General features: G+C 46.8%; 3 protein-coding genes across 14 annotated transcripts in view; 1 reads left to right on the top strand and 2 right to left on the bottom strand.

Moving 5' to 3' along the window:
- LOC114428425 (sorting nexin-14-like) overlaps window positions 1-342 on the bottom strand; it is an 11,595-nt gene extending 11,253 nt beyond the window's left edge. For all 5 annotated transcript variants that reach the window (XM_028396823.1, XM_028396819.1, XM_028396822.1 and 2 more), the window contains exon 1: window positions 83-342. The gene's annotated coding sequence lies outside the window, so the exon portion shown is untranslated. The remainder of the gene's footprint in view (window positions 1-82) is intronic.
- Window positions 343-1,033: 691 nt separating this feature from the next.
- LOC114428434 (heterogeneous nuclear ribonucleoprotein Q) lies at window positions 1,034-9,239 on the bottom strand. Of its 5 annotated transcripts, none has more exons than XM_028396841.1 (11): window positions 9,081-9,239; window positions 8,261-8,420; window positions 6,892-7,010; window positions 6,565-6,786; window positions 6,239-6,415; window positions 5,841-5,976; window positions 5,534-5,739; window positions 5,302-5,451; window positions 5,088-5,209; window positions 4,460-4,998; window positions 1,034-2,990 (listed from the first exon to the last, which is right to left on the bottom strand). In XM_028396841.1, the coding sequence occupies exons 1-11, from the start codon at window positions 9,081-9,083 to the stop codon at window positions 2,965-2,967; spliced, it is 1,860 nt and encodes a 619-aa protein (XP_028252642.1). In that variant the 5' UTR covers window positions 9,084-9,239; the 3' UTR covers window positions 1,034-2,964. The 5 variants fall into 5 exon arrangements, with proteins under 5 accessions (XP_028252642.1, XP_028252641.1, XP_028252644.1 ...); XM_028396840.1 differs by having other exon boundaries at window positions 1,034-2,993; XM_028396843.1 differs by having other exon boundaries at window positions 4,617-4,998; window positions 9,081-9,238.
- A 1,577-nt stretch (window positions 9,240-10,816) lies between these two features.
- bub1 (BUB1 mitotic checkpoint serine/threonine kinase) overlaps window positions 10,817-17,500 on the top strand; it is a 7,293-nt gene continuing 609 nt past the window's right edge. The window contains exons 1-22 of one of the 4 annotated variants that reach the window (XM_028396810.1): window positions 10,817-10,979; window positions 11,133-11,192; window positions 11,629-11,770; window positions 11,865-12,061; window positions 12,157-12,197; window positions 12,267-12,340; window positions 12,436-12,485; window positions 12,722-12,906; window positions 12,986-13,104; window positions 13,205-13,611; window positions 13,703-13,743; window positions 13,827-13,940; window positions 14,050-14,157; window positions 14,437-14,518; window positions 14,609-14,693; window positions 14,776-14,953; window positions 15,038-15,095; window positions 15,187-15,989; window positions 16,285-16,385; window positions 16,582-16,743; window positions 16,832-16,989; window positions 17,061-17,238. In XM_028396810.1, coding sequence (XP_028252611.1) covers window positions 10,957-10,979; window positions 11,133-11,192; window positions 11,629-11,770; window positions 11,865-12,061; window positions 12,157-12,197; window positions 12,267-12,340; window positions 12,436-12,485; window positions 12,722-12,906; window positions 12,986-13,104; window positions 13,205-13,611; window positions 13,703-13,743; window positions 13,827-13,940; window positions 14,050-14,157; window positions 14,437-14,518; window positions 14,609-14,693; window positions 14,776-14,953; window positions 15,038-15,095; window positions 15,187-15,989; window positions 16,285-16,385; window positions 16,582-16,743; window positions 16,832-16,989; window positions 17,061-17,238 — 3,366 coding nt within the window. In that variant the 5' untranslated portion in view covers window positions 10,817-10,956. The remainder of the gene's footprint in view (window positions 10,980-11,132; window positions 11,193-11,628; window positions 11,771-11,864; window positions 12,062-12,156; window positions 12,198-12,266; window positions 12,341-12,435; window positions 12,486-12,721; window positions 12,907-12,985; window positions 13,105-13,204; window positions 13,612-13,702; window positions 13,744-13,826; window positions 13,941-14,049; window positions 14,158-14,436; window positions 14,519-14,608; window positions 14,694-14,775; window positions 14,954-15,037; window positions 15,096-15,186; window positions 15,990-16,284; window positions 16,386-16,581; window positions 16,744-16,831; window positions 16,990-17,060; window positions 17,239-17,500) is intronic. The other 3 variants (XM_028396811.1, XM_028396812.1, XM_028396813.1) reach the window with 3 other exon arrangements.

The following is a 17,500-nucleotide window of genomic DNA, read 5'->3' on the forward strand; positions in this document are numbered from 1 at the left end:
ACCGCGGAACACAGAACAGAACACCGTCCCTCACAACACGGTTCATCCACATCCACTCACAGTGACGTCATCCACAGCTCACCTCAGTGTGGGAGACGTTCAGCCCCGGCGCTGCTGCTAGCTAACGGTTAGCATAGATATGTTTACAGACACAGAACTTCAGGCGACTCCCTCATGTGATCAAACACATCTTATCCACAGGCTCGGTTCTCCACCGCGGGTCGGGCCCGTCCCAGATCCAGGTCACTGTCCGCTCCTGCAACAAGTTCTTACTCCATGTTTGCCACTTTTGAAAGTCCGACAGACTTCCTGAACCCAGACTGTTTCTAATCCGGCCGCGGGTTGCCAGGTCTGCGCCGAAACACGTAATCCCGCCCCCTGAACGCTGCTTTAATGGGATTACATGGCAAACAGATCCAATTTTAACAGTTTACACTGAGGGCACAGGAAATATTAAAGCATGGCCGAGCACCATGATCACATGAGTTGTGATCATAGATGATGAATGTGTTAAATAAACACGAGGAGAGGAGAGGGGAGCACTGCTGCTCGTCGTGTCCTTTAATCCACACGGCAGCTGAGACATTGATCCTGAGGATTAAACATCCTGACCCCGCTTCAGGGCCACGGGATGATCAAACATCATCTCTCTGAAGTGTGAACACACACGGTGTTTATCCATCAAACCTGGCAACCCTAACTACGTCACTTCCGGGAGGGTGATCCATTTGTTTTGGTAAATTTGCAGAGACAGGCATGATCTGACCTTCAACCTTTCAAAGTGATCATATAAAAACGAGTTTTATTTGAAGGTTCTGTGGTTTGTAAATGTTTGAATCCAATGATTTCTGACGTCATGTGCTGTTACCGTGTTCAGCAGGCCAACGCCTGGGACCAATGATCCACATCTGTCTGTCTGTAACTGGAAATGAGAGCATGTGAGAGCATACCAACGTCACCACATATTGAAGACACAAACATCAACCATGTTCAAAGTCAATAACTTTATTAGAAAAATAGGTTTAACTCGCCTCGCTGTACAGTATAAAACATTTCATTTGCAAGACTGCAAACACACTTGGTTAGCAAAAAAAAAATCAATAACTAAGTATGAAAAAAATGGCTCTTTTTCACGACCAGGTAAAAGGAGGATGAACAATCCTTTCTGAACTGGAAGAACGCTTAAGATCCAAAACAAAGTGTCTTAGGGTAAACGTCACAAAAGGCGACAACAAACGTTTAAAAGGAGCTTAAAAGAGGAATCCACCATCAACACAGAAGCACCTCTCTGTGATGTACAGGGCATGCTGCAGCACCTGAACCCTGTGCTGTCCTACATTTCCCACAATACCTTGCAAACCCTTCATTGCAGAAGAATGTCAACAGGATGTGTGGGGAATTAGAAACCTTTGCTTTACAGTGAGCCTGAATGCATCATTTTCCTGCTCCCGTGGTGCACAGATCCATCTTTGAGCATCATGCCTGCAGCTGCTGAATGTAGCACTGGTTGAAAATGAATCCACACACTGCCTGCCAGCTTACAATTATTCAGGAGTCACAGCTGGTGTGCTCCTTAACTGGGATGAAAACTGTGTTTACGTCGATGTAAACTCACACTACAGCCCCAGAGTCGCACACAAAAGCAGCAGCTGCTCACATCTGTTTACAACGGCAGCAACATGTTTGTGTGCTGCATTCAGGGACCATGCTCAGTGTGTTTTGATAGAATCAGCAGATAAACACAAAGAGAAGAACTAATTCTGCACAGTTCTCCAGAAGTTAGTCAGTGAACTCCCGGCACCATGCCCTAAACGCAGCGTACATCACCGGCTTCTGTCGTCTTTGACAGTTCCAATGTTTAAAGATGGATTGTCTCCTTTAAAAAAAATCAACATTTACATTTTCTGGACAATGAACAGACATGAATTAACACCAGATTACAGAAACATTTGTCACCACATACATGGTTTGATAGTCAGTCTACAACGTGAAATGTATTGTCATGCTTTTGAGTTTGAGCTGAAGAAAATTCATGTTCACACCAAACAGATGCAGCTTCAGTGGATGTCAGAGGTCACACATGTCCACAAACACATCCACACACAGCAGTGAATGTAAAACAGAACGTTAAAAGACGAGCCGTCCCAGCATGGAAGACCGTGGAGCAGGATTAGGGCCACTGAAGAAAGCTTTTTTTCCAACTCTTTAATCTCTGAATTCTGATGAGAAAAAGAATCCCGAGATTAAAGAGCCAGAATCCTAAAATTAAAATCAGAACTCTGAGATTAAAGCCACGATTCCTGCCCCAGCAGCCCTAATCCTGCAGAAGACAAAGGATGACTGTGGTTTTCAGGCATTTTCAATTTTACACAAAAATGAAAATTACAAAAAAAAATTACAAAACCTTTTCTGTCCGTCAACGACATCATCGCTCAGTTCACTTGTAAAGACAGCAAGGCTTGTTCAGGCTCGTTTCAGGAGGACCAGCTGACGGCAGCTGCAGCACCTAAAAACCTCTGAGGTGGAGGTGGTGGGGTCAGGGTGGCGCTGGAGGTTAACCCCTGGTTCAGTTTCCTCAAGTACAAAAAGGGGCCAGAGCCAGCGTGTCCACAAAACAGAGGTAGTTAACGAACCGTTGTCCTGGAATGCCCGACCTTCACACGCACACACCTCAACACCAATAATCACCGATTATCTCGTCTAGTCCATCGTAACGTCAAACAAAAAGCATGAAGTTCAGCTGAACCACTCCAAACTTCAGAGTAAAACAAAAAGTGCAAAGCATCTTCCAGAGGTTCCGTCAGGGACTCCGTACGCAGCAAGTCTCAGGTGGTGGATCTGAGGGGGGGAGGGGGCTTCAAACATGGCTCTGCTCCTCAAAAGGCTGGAGTGACCTTACCGTTCCATCCACCGGCAGCCTGCGGTGTGTGCCGCCACACGCTGGTCAGTCTTCATAGCGACGCGTCAGGACCGGCCTCGACCCCTTTGCCCTGCTAGTCGGGTAACAAAAGGAAGCAATTAGACAATGGAAAACAGGATGGCATCACAGCTACACAAACACATACACACTGCTGAGTCCCTCACAAACACAGTGTTAACTGCAGAGGGACGAGTGTGTAACACATGAATCTGCATACATTAGAAGACAGAGCGCCCTCTGGCGTTAACATGCACATGTCAATGCTCCAAGAGGACGACAAGCAGCTGGCTCAAGTCATAGGACTGAACACTGAGGTGCAGCAGAGGGTTAAAGAGCAGCCATTAGATCTAGAGAAGCAAACATAAAGCGAGACATGCATGGCAGACTGCTCCCACAGCACAACGTCAAACCTCCAGATCAACATGCAAAGATTAGTATCCAGGCCGTCAACAGCTAGGTAGATCCTTCTGGGACAAGGAAAAGCTTCACTTTGAGATACGATCAAATTGTGCTTTTACTCCCCCCCCCCTCCACTAGTAACACAGGGTCTTGTATGACAGACGTGTGTGTGTGTGGGGGGCGGGGCTTCGTCCTGACGCTGCACTGACAGTGAATTTAGACACCAATTTGTGAAACATTTATGTTTTTTGGACATGAGAGGAACTCATAAGGATGAAGTATGTCACTGCACGTACAGAGATGCCGACTATAGAAGTAGGTGATTTGGAATTTGATGGCATGCAAAGGTGACACTGTAGCATGTGGCCAACATGGGCAAACCTTTAGTCCATTTTCTTCCACAAGGAGCCTTAAATTTGAAGGCAATTTGAAGAGAGAATTTGCCGAAACATGAATTTGCAACACAATTTGAAGTTTTGTACACGTGTGCGTGTATGTTTATTAAAGCAGACAAACAGCAAAGAATACAAGCCAAAATGTAAAGCCAAAAAATAGGACTACGACGGTCCTTTTTTTTCTTTTCAATAACAAGACACGCATTACTTTGTGACAATACAAATTGTATTTTCATTTGTTTTTAAATACATGTTTAGGAGACATATGCTTTGTTGCTGTTAGCTACTTAAAACATGGAAACCAGAATCTCTAAAAACATACATAAAGCTATAGCCAAATAGACAGCTCGAGCACATAATCGCATCTAAAAATTGTTTTTTGTTTCTTTTTTTTTTTTTTCTCAAACGTTCTGGAAAATCGTTTAAATGACCATCTTAAAAAACAAAGGAAAAAAAGAAACCAGTTCGCCAGAAACAGGTGGGAGTGTGACTACGGTTCGAGTCCAAGCGGATTATTAAAATATGTACAAAAAGATCTTGCCAGATGTCACCAATTTTGAGGAGAGAAAAAAAAATGCAGGCAACCGTATGGGATTGAGGGCCAATCAGATCAAGTCTCTAAATAAAAAGACAAAAACAAAAACACGTATTTTGTTATCAAAGCCCTACGGGGTTTACTTCCACTGTTGCCCAAAAGAATCCTGATAAAATTCCTGGTTGTCAGATTTGTAACCGGAATAGTTACCAGAATGGTCACCACCTTGGAGCGGTTGCTGAGCAATGGGTTGAGAGCCCCAGTTCTGATTATTGGTCTGGCGACGCTTGGAATCTGGCTGGTTGTACCCATCAGCTTTGCGCTTTCCTCCTACATTTCCACCGCGGCCACCCCGCGCACCACGTACCCCTCCTCGCCCTCTTGGCTGCACACCTCCTCTTGCACCCCGTCCTCCACGGCCTGGTCCGGGACCGCCACGCTGGGAGAAGTTGGCCCGGCCTCTGGGTGCCCCTGCGCCGCCGCGTCCTCTGGCTGGTGAGGCTCCTCCCCGAGCGCCCCTGTTGCCGCCCCGCCCCCGGCTCGGGGCCTGGAAGTCGTCATACCCGTAGTACGGGTCCTCATAACCGCCACGGTAGTTGTGATAGTCATAGCCATAGTAGTCATAGTAGTCCTCATAACCATAGAAGTCTGGGGGGTACGCGTAGCCACCCCGGTTGCCGCCCCTTCCCCGGCCTCTGACAGGTGGAGGCATGTGGGGAGGGGGAGGGTAGTAGTAATAGTCATCATACCTGAGACAAAGACGCAGCAGCATAAGAACACAACAACAAGGCGACGACCACAACATTGACCCAACACTTCCTGATGGGACGTTTCTTACATTTGTGTTTTGGCTGCTTGTCTCTGCGCTTTACGCTCCTTCCTCTTCTGATCTGGTGGTTTGGCAAAAACAATCTCAATCGGCTCTCCCTCCAGCTCCTTTCCGTTCATTTCTTCCAACGCCTGAGGAAAGAAAACCAAAACAAATAGGAGCACGAGATGACATTTAATGACAGACAGAAGTGCACACTGACATTTCAGTAAAAGTGCAGTACCTTCACTGCACCGTCCCGCTCCTCGAAGTGAATGAAGGCGTAGTCTTTGAGCTTCTTAACTCGCTCCAGTTTGCCAAACTGACTGAAAGCCTTCTCCAGGATTTCCTCTGTGACACTGTTGGCAAGGTTTCTGACAAATAAAACCTTCACCTGCAACATGGACAGACCGTGTCAGACTTCAGGTTTTTTTTAGAGTTTTTCTTTTTATCACGACTCAATTTCTGAAGCTCACCTTGGCCATGACTTCTGGATCAGGGTCTTCGATGGGATCAGCCCACTCCACCGTCACCACGTTTCCCCAAACCTTCACCTTGCCACTCATTAGCCGACGGCGGGCCTGAGCAGCTGTTTTGTGGTCTTCGTACTCCAGGAAGCAGAAGCCTCGGTTCTTCTTTTTGTCATCGGGTTGGTGGTACAGGATGACGTCAGTGAGGCCCTCTGGACAAAGGAGGGAAAACATGTCTCAGGTTAGTATGAAGTGAGGAGCACAGGTCAACAGTAGGAAGCACAACAAACTCTTAGAAATGTGGAAAACTCACCTGTGACTTTTGCGAACTCTTCAACAATCTGCTCCTTTGTTTTACTCTTCGGAATCGAGCCAACGAATAGCCTGTTGTTGGCAACAGATATACAGACTCCGATGTGCTTGCCAGGGCGAATCTCATGATTATTACACTGTAAGGAACAAAAAATATACGACACGAACATGATCACTGCTCATATTAAAACCAAATGATTAAACAGCCTGCAGAAAGAATGAAGCTGCAAGTTTTCATTTGTATGCTGGAAACCTTTCAAGTCTGAAGTGCGTGAACTCATTCTGCACCGACATGTTACCTGGCTGCTAAACAACACCACCATGTTGGTAAGATCATTACTGCAACGTTCCAACAAGAGAAAATCTGCCTGCCCAACACTGTACTTTTGACGGACTCACCAGCTTGACGGCCTCTTGGGCTGCTTCTTTAGTGCAGAATGTGACAAAGGCGTAGCCCCTGTTCAGGCCACTGAGTGGGTCCATCATTAACCTGAGGTCCCAGATAGGCCCCGCCTTCTCAAAGAGAGGAACCAGCTCATCTTCGAACAGGTCACGGGGAATCTTTCCAACAAATATCTGGAGGAGGAGATGACATTTTTTCATTTCAAGTGATGTGCAAAATAAGCCACACTGTTAAATACTTAAAAAGAAACATATAATAAAGAAGAATCAAATGAAAAGAATTTAGCACCTGGTTATTCTGTTGTTGAATTTGAAAAGCATACCTCTGTTCCTACTGTGGGTTGGGGCCCTACGTACACATCCTCCGGTGGGGGCCCGCCATACTTCCGCTGGCCGGTCGTGACATCAAGTGTGTAGTTGGTTCTGTCCAGGAGCTCCTTGATTTTAGCCTCGTCTGGTCCTTTAGTGGAATCGGACACTTTCGTCCCTTGCTTCTCTCTCTGCCTGTACGTCTTCATTACCCCACAGAGAAAGGCACTTTTGTTCTGAAAGGGGAACCATCGTGTCAGAAACCCTGGGTCCTTATCCCCTTTATCACGAGGAACAATGACGAAATTAAACTTTTGTGAAGCGATATAAATTCATCCTACTTGCACATGTGACAGATCGCTTTCTTTAAACTGGACAAGTACTTGCAGGGCTCCTTCCTCATTGAATTCTTTCAAAGCTTCAATTGCTCTTTCGTCGAGGTCACTATGTGCTACAAGGCCTGAAAATAGAGAGAATATAAAATTGTTCATATGGCGCACAGAGACTGGGTGACTCATGCAGCTATGAAGCAGTTGCAATAGAGGCTTATTACTGATTGATCTGCACCGGAAAGAACCAAAGGGGGAGGAAAACAAGCAGCGGAAGGTAGAAAGCCCTAAATATACTCTGCTTCCATTATTACGTGTGCCTATACTTTACAACGACACACACTGCTAAGTTTCAAGTTAAACAACAACCCTGAGAAAAGCAGCACACCTCAACACATACACAGCCGACACAGCAGTCTGACAGCTCTCACAATCAGCATCTGCGGCCACTTCTTTGAAAGCACACACTGATAAGCTCTTTGTTACAGTTCACCTGTTGTGGTCGGACAGCTGCTCTATTGTTTCTGCCAGCTGGCTTCAGTATATCCTTCCCTGAAGCCATTGTGGTGGAGCGATTCAATCAATACTCAAGACTTCAGAGCATGATTAGTCCTGAGCGATCTACTGTAACTAAGTGATATGCACAAAGGATGAGCTTTGAAGGAAAGCTACATAAAACATCTTATCTATATAGATGTAATTAGGAAGTCCATGTTGATGTTTAGTATCCCTAGCGGGCGATCTGACGGAGGAACAGAGATGACCAGCAACTCATCCCTTTTTGAGCGCTTTCCTCTGTCCTGTTAATATGACTCGTTTACCTCCGTCTTCACTTTTATCCACCAATACTACAGAGAAGCAGCGTCTGAATTTCCAACGCCAAACAATTACCAACAAAAAGATCTGGTGACTTCTTGTTAAAAGAAATGAGCAACGTCTTACTCCATCTGTCGGCAGCTTCTCTGTCCCAGCCACCCATTTAACATTGTTTCTTACAAAATATTTTTACACATTTGTTGTGATGCATCACAGAAATCTGACACCTATTGATCTGACGTACATGAACTTATGGTTTAGGCTAAATCAGAAGTTCTTTTGCAAGAATGGCACTCAGAGAAATAACACATAAAGGCCTTTTAAGTGTTTTCCAGCTGTGTCTATATTGCTAGTTATACCATGCCTAAAACAATGAACAAGTTAAAACTGACAATTAAACAAGAGCCATGGTGTAATTAGTCAAGTAGTTAAGATCCATCACTGCACTATTCAACAGATCAAAACAGAGGTCGCAGTCAATGTAAACAACAGCTGACTGCGAGGCTACAAGAGAAAATGAAACCAACCACACGTTTAGAAAGGGGGACAGCAAAACCTTTCTTACCTGCTACATAAAGCTCATCTAGCTTCTCAGAAACCTTCTGAGATAACCCAGCTTCCAGTAAAGCCTGAAAGTGTTCCGAGTGGGTCACCGCTGCCGTCGTGTCCATCGGTTCCTCCGTGCCGTTCCCATTTACATGATCTGTGGCCATGTCTCCAGACATCTGTGCGGAGGACATCACAGCAGTTACCACATCACTGCACTCACTGTGCGGACACATCAGCTGCAGTTTGGCGCCACAGCGTTGAAGACAGTGTACAAACTGTAACGTGATATGAAGCTGCTGTGGTCGCAATTATGAAACCGAAACAACACATCGGCGGCGCGTTCGGGCAGGTTTACGGCAGGAGCTGTGCACTGACCGGCGGCGGGAGGGTCGCTCCAAACCTGACACTGAACAACATAACAGCCCGATCCGTCATAATCGATTAAAATCAGCATGTTTTCGTACACATCCACCACGCCTCTGTTAGCTCCTGTTGGCTAACAGCGCTGGCTCGTGCAGTTCGCAGGCCCACTGCACTGCCGCGCGCATGGACGTGCAAAACGAAAATAAGCTAACGTGAACAGAACAACTGTCAGACACAAGTCACTTCCGGTAACCGACGTTTGGGGAAATGTGTTGCACATTAGCAGTGGATACGGCGTGTGTGTAACCAGTGAAAGCGGCCCCCGTTTCTCAAAATGCCGGGTGGCCGTGTGAACGAGCCGCTGTGTTGCTAGCAGCAGCCGGCTGTGCAGCGCATCCAGCGTTAGCATGCACGGAGCATCATCAACATCAACAACAACAAATAATCACGTGGTCTTTTCACGGTGTACATACCATGCGAATCTAAAATAGGCTGCACGACGCTGATCCGCCGAGTCAAAGGTGCTTAGAATGTAGAATTATATCCACGCCGGTGCTTTTCAGGTTGACGCTTTACTCCCGGTGAAATAAAATGGCGGCTACGTAACGTCGCGAGCTCTGCTTCTCTTCTGCATGTACGGGGTTTCTTAAAGTGATCCTCACGGGCTGCCGGAGCACTTCCGGCCAACTGAGATTAAATTTAAATTACACATACAATAAATAATCTGTCTCAAAAACCAAGCTGCATTTCACACTTACAACGACCGCAACATTTACATTTGTTTACATAAAATGCAAAATGCAATGTTTTCCAAAAACTCAACAACTCATTTATCACAATCTACCATCAGGCAAAGAGATGAACAACAAGGAAAGCATGTTTTGTTTGATTGTTGCTAGGCAACCAAACGCTTGTTCTTCACCTTTCTTCTTCTTCTTCTTCTGTATGTTTTTTGGCGCAGCGTGTCTTCAGCATACATTGACCGATTTCAGCCATTCAACTATCAAAATGTTATCAAAGTTTCTTTTCCAAAAATTATAGTTTTTCAAATATTAAGCAATGTCGGTGTCATTTTTAACATGGGAGTCTATGAGAGAGCCCTTCAACGAGGGTCATCTGCCAAATGTATCTCCTACTTCTACAAATTTCAAGCTACAGACTCCAGTTTAGTCTTAAAACGCTCATCAGATGCTGCTCTATCAAACTTGTATTCAGAATTTTCTAATTCCGAATCGTTTCCGCACGCCAGGCTCTCAAAGTTGGAGTGGTTTCTGAGGTCTCCTCTGCTGTTACCATGGTGACAGGCTGACACACAGCTCTGAATTGCTCTGATTCTCCAGTAAATCAGATCAGCGTTCACAGCAACGTTTCAGCGGCAGCAATCAAACTTGCATTTTCTTCAGGAAATGCCCTTTCCTAGTTGATCTTGCTCTGAGTTTGTTTTAAAGTTTGTGTAAAAGGGAATGTTGGAGTAATCTTCAGTAATGTAATACCTACATCTACAAATCTATGTCATATTAACAATTCAGTCCTTTTCTTTATTAAACACAATGCACATTTTATACTCATTACCCATACAGCTATTATTTGAATTTTTTTCCTTAATTTGAACAATTTCGAATAGAATATGATAATTTAATAGATGGCTGACATCCCGACAAAATCCCAGTCATTGATCTCTGATAGATCATCACTAATGGAACAGAATAATATCCTTTATTGAAAAGTTTTCTGTGAGCACTTTATTTTATTGTAGAGTTTTCTGTTAATAAATGTATGTTTAATAATTAGATATTATATCTCATATTAACATATGAAGGGATACCCAAAGGAAATAATTGAAGTGCAATTTATATCCAGATAGAGTTGGGACATATATACATACTATATATATATATATATATATATATATATATATATATATATATATATATATATATATATATATATATATATATATATATAAACATAAATATTTTTAATAATTTATGTAAATTTAATAAATATAAAATTATTAATTAGTTTTTTTCCCATATTCACTAAATAATTGGCTTTGAGCGGATCGATAGGCTCTGGGTTTGAGTGTCGCGCTCAGCCAATAGCGCTTCACGGCGAGTCCAAAAGCCACGCCTTCAACGGTGACGACACTTTTTAACGCGCCGTGATTGGCTATTAGCTGAACACGAAATTTCAAATGTAACAGAAACAGAATCGCTGGGAGGACCGAGGCGAAGCTGACGGCGCAGTCTTTGTAGGAAAATGCACTCGTGAAAGTCAAATCAAATATATTTAGCATTCAGGTCAAGTTACTGTTCGTTAAAAGGACCTTTTTGTTTCGTTTAAACCGAAATGGACATCGCTGCGAGTTTACAGTAAGTCACAATGTAACGCCCGTTAGCCGATGCTAGCTTACTGCTAGCGTGAGCACAACAGTAAATAAAGCGCTGTGATACAGATAGTTTATGAAAGACGTGACTTTAGACAAGATACTGGCCTTTAATTAACCGCTTTATTCTCCTTTGTAGGCGGTTTGAACAGAGCTTCAGCTCGTACTCAGGAGACGACCCTCTGGATCCATGGGACAAGTGAGTTCATGCTTTAGCTGATGCTGTTAGAACGATGCAAAGCTACAACAAGCCTGCATCAGTGACACGGGCCTGTCATCACGGTGTTTGTCCGTTCACTTAAGTCTTTAAGTAACAATCTGAAACCTTTAAAGTCCTGGTGGAACTCATCCTTTAGGGGTGTAGGCTGCTTAATAAACAAATGTGTAGGAGGCTGCTGAGAATATTTGATTTTTAACATTTTTTTCCTGTCAGAGTGTTTCCCTGCAGTTATTTACTGTCCATCCATAGGTGTTTCCTGTTGAGCAGTGTTACATTTGCTCTTAGCAGATTAAATTCATTTCCTTTGTCCTCAGACATGTCTGTACACTTTGCACTTTTATGTGTCCGCCATGTTTTGTGCAGAGATGACTGAAAGCTTGCAGCACTGAATGCACTGCTTCCTGTTTGTTTCCAGGTTTGTGGAGTACCTGGAGCAGACTCTGCCCGCGGACAGCAGCAGTGACATGTGGCTGGTCTTTGACGCTCTCGTTCAGAGGTTTTTAAATGTGGAGCGATATGCCAATGATATCAGATATGTGAAACACTGCATCAAATGTGTAAGTTCCAGTAAAAGAGTTCCATTCTTCTGCAGCGGTCACATGACCAGAAACGGTTTTCACCTGAGAAACTCACTCTGATTTCCTCTCACAGGCGAGATATTACTCAGATCCCATCATGCTGTACAGTCACATCTTCAGCAAAGGCGTGGGCACCAGGACGGCTGCCCTGTATGTGGCCTGGGCGCAGCAGTTTGAACAGAGGGGGGTGAATGAACAGGCTGAGGCCGTGTACCAGAAAGCAGTGGAGAACCAAGCCCAGCCCGCTGACACCGTTCTCCATGAATACAGGTACAAACAAAGGAACACCTGCTGTACATCTGTTCACCAGCTGGATGCATTGATCATACAGAGGTATTGACTGTGGTAACCATTTTGATCTGCAGGCAGTTTCAAGCAAGAGCCAGGAGTCAGGTGCCAGTGTCAGGTATATTAATATTTAACTTCTTTCATTAATATTATCTGTAGTTGTTAATTATGATGATATTTTACAAAGCAGGAAGTCTAAACCCTCTGCAGAGCTCTCAGTTAACCAGTCAGATGGTGTCACACCAGGAACCTCAGACCAAGGTAACAACATCATAACATAAATAATAATCCAGGGTTTTCCCAATGGGGACCGATACAGGGTTATCTCAACTAAAATGGTTTGTGCTTTGCTACAGGTGTCTGTGGACTGTCCGCCGGGACCATCTACAGTTAAAATGACCATAACGTAAGTGACACGATCATATTATGATATTATATAAGTTTGATTATGAGGTCACAGCTGATCACATCAACAAGAAGATAAGCGGAGTCATATATGTAATAATGTATAATAGTAAGAGGCATTGATGGCTTATAGACACTGGACCAACACATGCGCACACACACACTGGTCTATACAGATCCGCCCAATGCTTCCTGAAGTTCCTGTCATGTGATGAGTCCTTGTTTCGTGTCCTCCAGAGTTTCCCGCTCTGAGACTTCAGGTGCGATTTCCTCCAGTCACAACTCCGCCATTCAGACAGTGTCCGCATATCTGACGGAGCAGCTCGTGTGTGAAGGATCTGAACTGTGCTTCGAGGAGGTCCGAGCAAAGAAGTACTTCTGTAAACTGCGGGAGAAACAAGAGAAGGAGGAGAGAGAGCTCAGTAAGGCCGATCACAGTCAAAGTAACATGGTGACGCATTTATTTCCTGAGACTTGAAACGTTTTGCTTTTTGCTTGTAGTGGAGAAGAAGCTGAAGGCGGAGGAAGAAGAAATCAAGAGCATTAAAAGTTTGCTGGAGAAAATTAACGAGGAACTGAAAGTGTGCGGGACCTTCACTGGCCAGGCTCCAGCTCCGAGGGTGAGGCTGCAGATTCTGACAGTCCCCCTTAGTAAGTGTCTCTGAAAAGGACGCTGGACCGTTTGAGTTAATATCTGCTGTTGAATTATTTTCACTCTAGCTGTCTGCAGCAGAAACGGCCCGCTGCCAGGATCCTGCTCCTTCCCAGCAGGCCGCTGGGCATCCTCGGCCCTCAACCCACCCGAGCAGCCGGCGCTCTCTGGGATTGAGATTACACACTGAGCCTTCTTTCATCCAGGGGGCTGCTGTCATCCCAGACTTTCCTCATCCTCTCACTAACACCCTCAGCTCAGAGGTATCCCATCACTCCTCTGTTGCTGCTGCAGCCCCCACAGACGGTGTCGTCCAGCATCAGTCCACTCTGCAGCCTGCCAGCTCTGTGCAGGCGAACGTGTCGCTCCACAGAAACAGCAGCAGCTCTGTCCTGAACGCTCTCTGCCAGGACGCTCTGGTTCAGCTCAGAGGCTCAGACGACTGTCGACCAGCAGAGCACAGCGCCACACATCTGTGAGTCTCCTCAGCCTCATGCATGATGTCTGCTATGTGTTCCGGTAATTTCTTGAATAAAGACTCTGTTCATTGGACGTTGTTCTTTCAGGGGTGTGAGTCAGCCCGCTGAGCCCGAGGAGAAGCTCGACTGTAAGTCTCCCTGCTGTTCATATGAGTCTGTGTGGCCTCAGTCTTTGGTGAACGTCCTCACACCTTCTCTCTGTGTGTCTCAGTGTCACAGGGAGATAACCTGTCTCACATCACTCCTAACAATTCACTGGGCTTTGTTCAGGCCACGCCGTCACGGGTGCTGCCGTCGCCCACGGTCAACACACGGGAAGCGCTGGGTGAGCACGAGGCTGCACAGATTTCCTGTCACTCAGAGGGATCACGGATGGTGCGGTGTCATGCTGTGTAGCTCTGTTAGCCTTTAAATTGACTGTTGTGTTGTCCCAGGTGTGATCATGGACATGTTCCAGGCCCCGACTCTGCTAGAAGATCGCTTCAACAACACGTCCGTCCTTCACTCAGAGAAGGAGCCTGAGGCTGAATGCTCAAAATATGGTAAACATATGTATGAGAGAGTTTGTCGGCGTGTTGCCCTGTGATGGACTGGGGCCCTGTCCAGGGTGGACCCCGCCTCTCACCCATAGATAGCTGGGAGAGGCTCCAGGCCCCGTGACCCTGCACTGCAGGACGAAGCGGGTCCAGAGTTTGGATGGATGGATGTTTATGAAAGAGGAAGCAGCAGCTTTGACTCTATGCAGTCTGTGTGCAGGGGTCCATTGATGTTCGCATATATTTGTCATGTGTGATGTGTAAACTGTCATTTTGTGTTTGCAGCAGGCATCCCATCGTTACCTAAGCTGCCTACCGCGACCCCTTTCACCATATATGAGGATGAGAATGACAAAGAAAACTGCAGGTAAACATGGACTCCAGCTTAGTGCACAGTAAAAGTGCGTCATCATGGCTTCCCAGTAAACACATAAACCTCCTCTGTCCTTCTGTCCAGCACTGCTGCCTCCTCTGCACCTGAGCGGTCCAAAACCACCAGGGCTCTGGCTGAAATCACCATGTCCAAGGCACAAAAACCGAATGTGAGCACCAAGCGTCAGCAGGTTTGTGTTTTGTGGGCGGAGTCAGATAAACAGCCCTGACCTGGCCTTTGCTTCCTGATAGGACACGCCTCCCGACCTGATGCCGGATGAGAGCACCATGTGGGGCGCTCGCTACAACTCCCTCAACTCGCTGGCAGCCTGTCCCAACAGCACCACAGACTTCGCCATGCTGGCCCAGTTCGTCTCCACTCCGTTCGCACACAAGACCCCTGTCAGCGGGAACTTCTACCAGGACCCAGGTGCCTCAGACAGACTGAACCATTCAGGCGGTAACACCTTTTATTCTGTAGATAAAGTCTAAATGTAAACCATCTGCTCTCCAGAGAATGGCGATGGCGCCGACGACGGGGCTTTCACCAGACGTCAGACCAAAAAACTCAGGTAACCAATCTGCAAACGTAGGAAGTTTAACTGTAATAATTTGCAGGTAACATTGCTGAGAAGTTATGAACCCTCTTCTTTCCCTCTTCAGCCCCATCATGGAACAGAGTCCGTGTGAAGACAAGTTCTCTGAGACAGCCATCAGTCAGCTGGTGCCGTCCGCTGCGCGTCAGGGCACCATCGTCGGCGAGGGGCTCGCCATGGCCCAGCACTGCCTCACCACCTCCTCCATCACCATGGTGCAACCCCCTGCTCCTGCCGCGCTCTCCTTCAGAGACCAGACGCTCGGTCCCACAGACACCTCCAGGACAACCGGACCCGGCTGGCAAGTGTACACGAGCCCTGAGCAGCCTCCCAAACCAGCTGCTCAGGTCCCAGCCAGGACTGAACCCTTTGAGGTCATGGAAGATTTGGACAAGCCTGCCAGCCCGGAACGAGCATGGAAGCCGGTCTATGATGTGCCCATGAGTCCCGAATCTGCTCTCAAACCAGACTGGCTTGCTGTCACAAGCCTGGAGGCCACAGTGGAGCCTGATCTGGATGCTTTCCTGAGTCCCCATCGGCCGAAGAAAGCAGACATTTCTTCAGCCAAGATCCTGGACGTCCCCATGAGTCCAGAGCCGCCGCAGCTCTGCGCTGATGTGCCCATGAGCCCGATGCAGACCGGCACAGTGGACATACACATGAGTCCAGACAGAGGACTGGATGTCGATGTCAGTATCCACTCAGCAGCAGCCAGAGGAGGAGCGCTCCAGCTGGTGTCTGATCCCTGGAACGACGTTCTGATCTCCACCCTGCTGTCCAGGCTCTCCCCACCCCTCACCTCTCACCCCCACTGCATCACCTGGCAGTGTAAAGTCCCAAGCATCACCCCAAAGATGACCATCAGCATGGGTGAGCCGCAGAGCCCCATGTGTGACTCAGAGTCCATCATGTTTAAATGTGTCTGATCCTCCAGACATTAAACACTGTATTCTGTCTGTCGGACCCTGAGCTCTCAATCAAAACTAAAAACTGATCTCTCTCTGACCTACACAGTAACTAAACCTCAAACCAGTTCTGTTGAATTATGTGTATGGATATGTAGGACTGTTGACTGATGCAGGGCCAGACGGGCTGCTGCCCTCTGCAGGTTAAACGCAGCGGCTGCAGGCTTCGTTTTTAAGTCTGGATTGTTTCCCTCTGACAGGAAGGGCGTCCCTCCGGGTCGACTGCGTTCTGGGCGAGGGTGCGTTTGCAACAGTTTACCAGGCGACTGACCCCATGACCTCAGAGAAGATGGTTTTAAAGGTGAGACAGAGAAGAATCTGTGACCGCTGACACGTCACACTCCAACCATAACCTGTTTTTAACATGTTTCCATGACGTCACAGGTCATGTGACTGATTTTAGCTGGGTCCTAAATAGTTGACCAAAAAACACATTGCTCTGGCTTAATCCCTGTCACACTGGGGATTTGATGACAGCGCCTGCGTCTTCCCTGCAGGTTCAGAAACCAGCCAATCCCTGGGAGTTTTACATCAACACTCGGCTGGACGCTCGCCTGCGGCCTGGCGTCCGTCACCTCTACAGCAGCATCCGCTCCGCCCACCTCTTCCACAACGGCAGCGTGCTGCTCGGTGAGCTGCACAGCTACGGAACCCTGCTGGTCTGTTCACGCCTCAGAAACCTTAAAAAACATGCTCACCCCATTCTTCGTGTCCCGTTTCACTGACCTGCTGTGCCGCCACTTTCAGAACGCCGTGAACATCTACAGAAACCTGAGTGACAAAGTGATGCCTCAGCCGCTCGTCCTGTACTTCACCATCTGTATCCTGCACATGGTGGAGCAGCTGCACAGCGTCCGCATCATCCACGCCGACATCAAACCCGACAACTTCCTGCTCGGAGAGAGGTTCGCGGCCGCTTCTGCTCTTAGCTGCTGCTTGGTCTTAGCACGCTGCTGAATTATTGTTTGTTTTTCAGGTTCCTGGAGAACAGGTGTTTTGATTCAGAAAGCCTGGACCACGGCCTCGTCCTCATCGACCTCGGGCAGAGCATCGACATGGAGCTTTTCCCAGAAGGCACCGCTTTCACCGCGAAGTGTATGACGTCGGGCTTCCAGTGCACCGAGATGCTGTCCGGGAAACCGTGGAGCTATCAGGTGAGGACATGTAAGGCGTTCTGTGTGGATGCAGCATCTCAGCCTTCATCATTTTCTGGCAGCCGTCGTTTGTTCTGGAGAGTTCTGAGATCTTCTGCCTTCACAGGCCGAGCATCTGTTTGGTTTGCATGTTTAGCAGAAGGTGTAAAGTAGCTAGCAGTCCATTAGCCAAATGAGCTAGCTTAGCCATCTTCATACTACAGTTTTTATATAATGCTACTCATGAGCAATGCAAACGCAAACTCCTCTTCCCCATACAGCC

This window comes from Parambassis ranga, chromosome 24 (assembly GCF_900634625.1).
Source record: "Parambassis ranga chromosome 24, fParRan2.1, whole genome shotgun sequence".
In the NCBI taxonomy this organism is placed as follows: Eukaryota; Metazoa; Chordata; class Actinopteri; family Ambassidae; genus Parambassis; species Parambassis ranga.

What these genes read in the sequence shown, in the direction of transcription:
- LOC114428434 (XM_028396839.1), bottom strand. An exon ending in GCGATCTGTCACATGTGCAA is followed by an intron (nt 6,787 to 6,891) that starts GTAGGATGAATT and finishes TTCCCCTTTCAG; the next exon opens with AACAAAAGTGCCTTTCTCTG. An exon ending in CCCAAGAGGCCGTCAAGCTG is followed by an intron (nt 5,977 to 6,238) that starts GTGAGTCCGTCA and finishes TGTTCCTTACAG; the next exon opens with TGTAATAATCATGAGATTCG.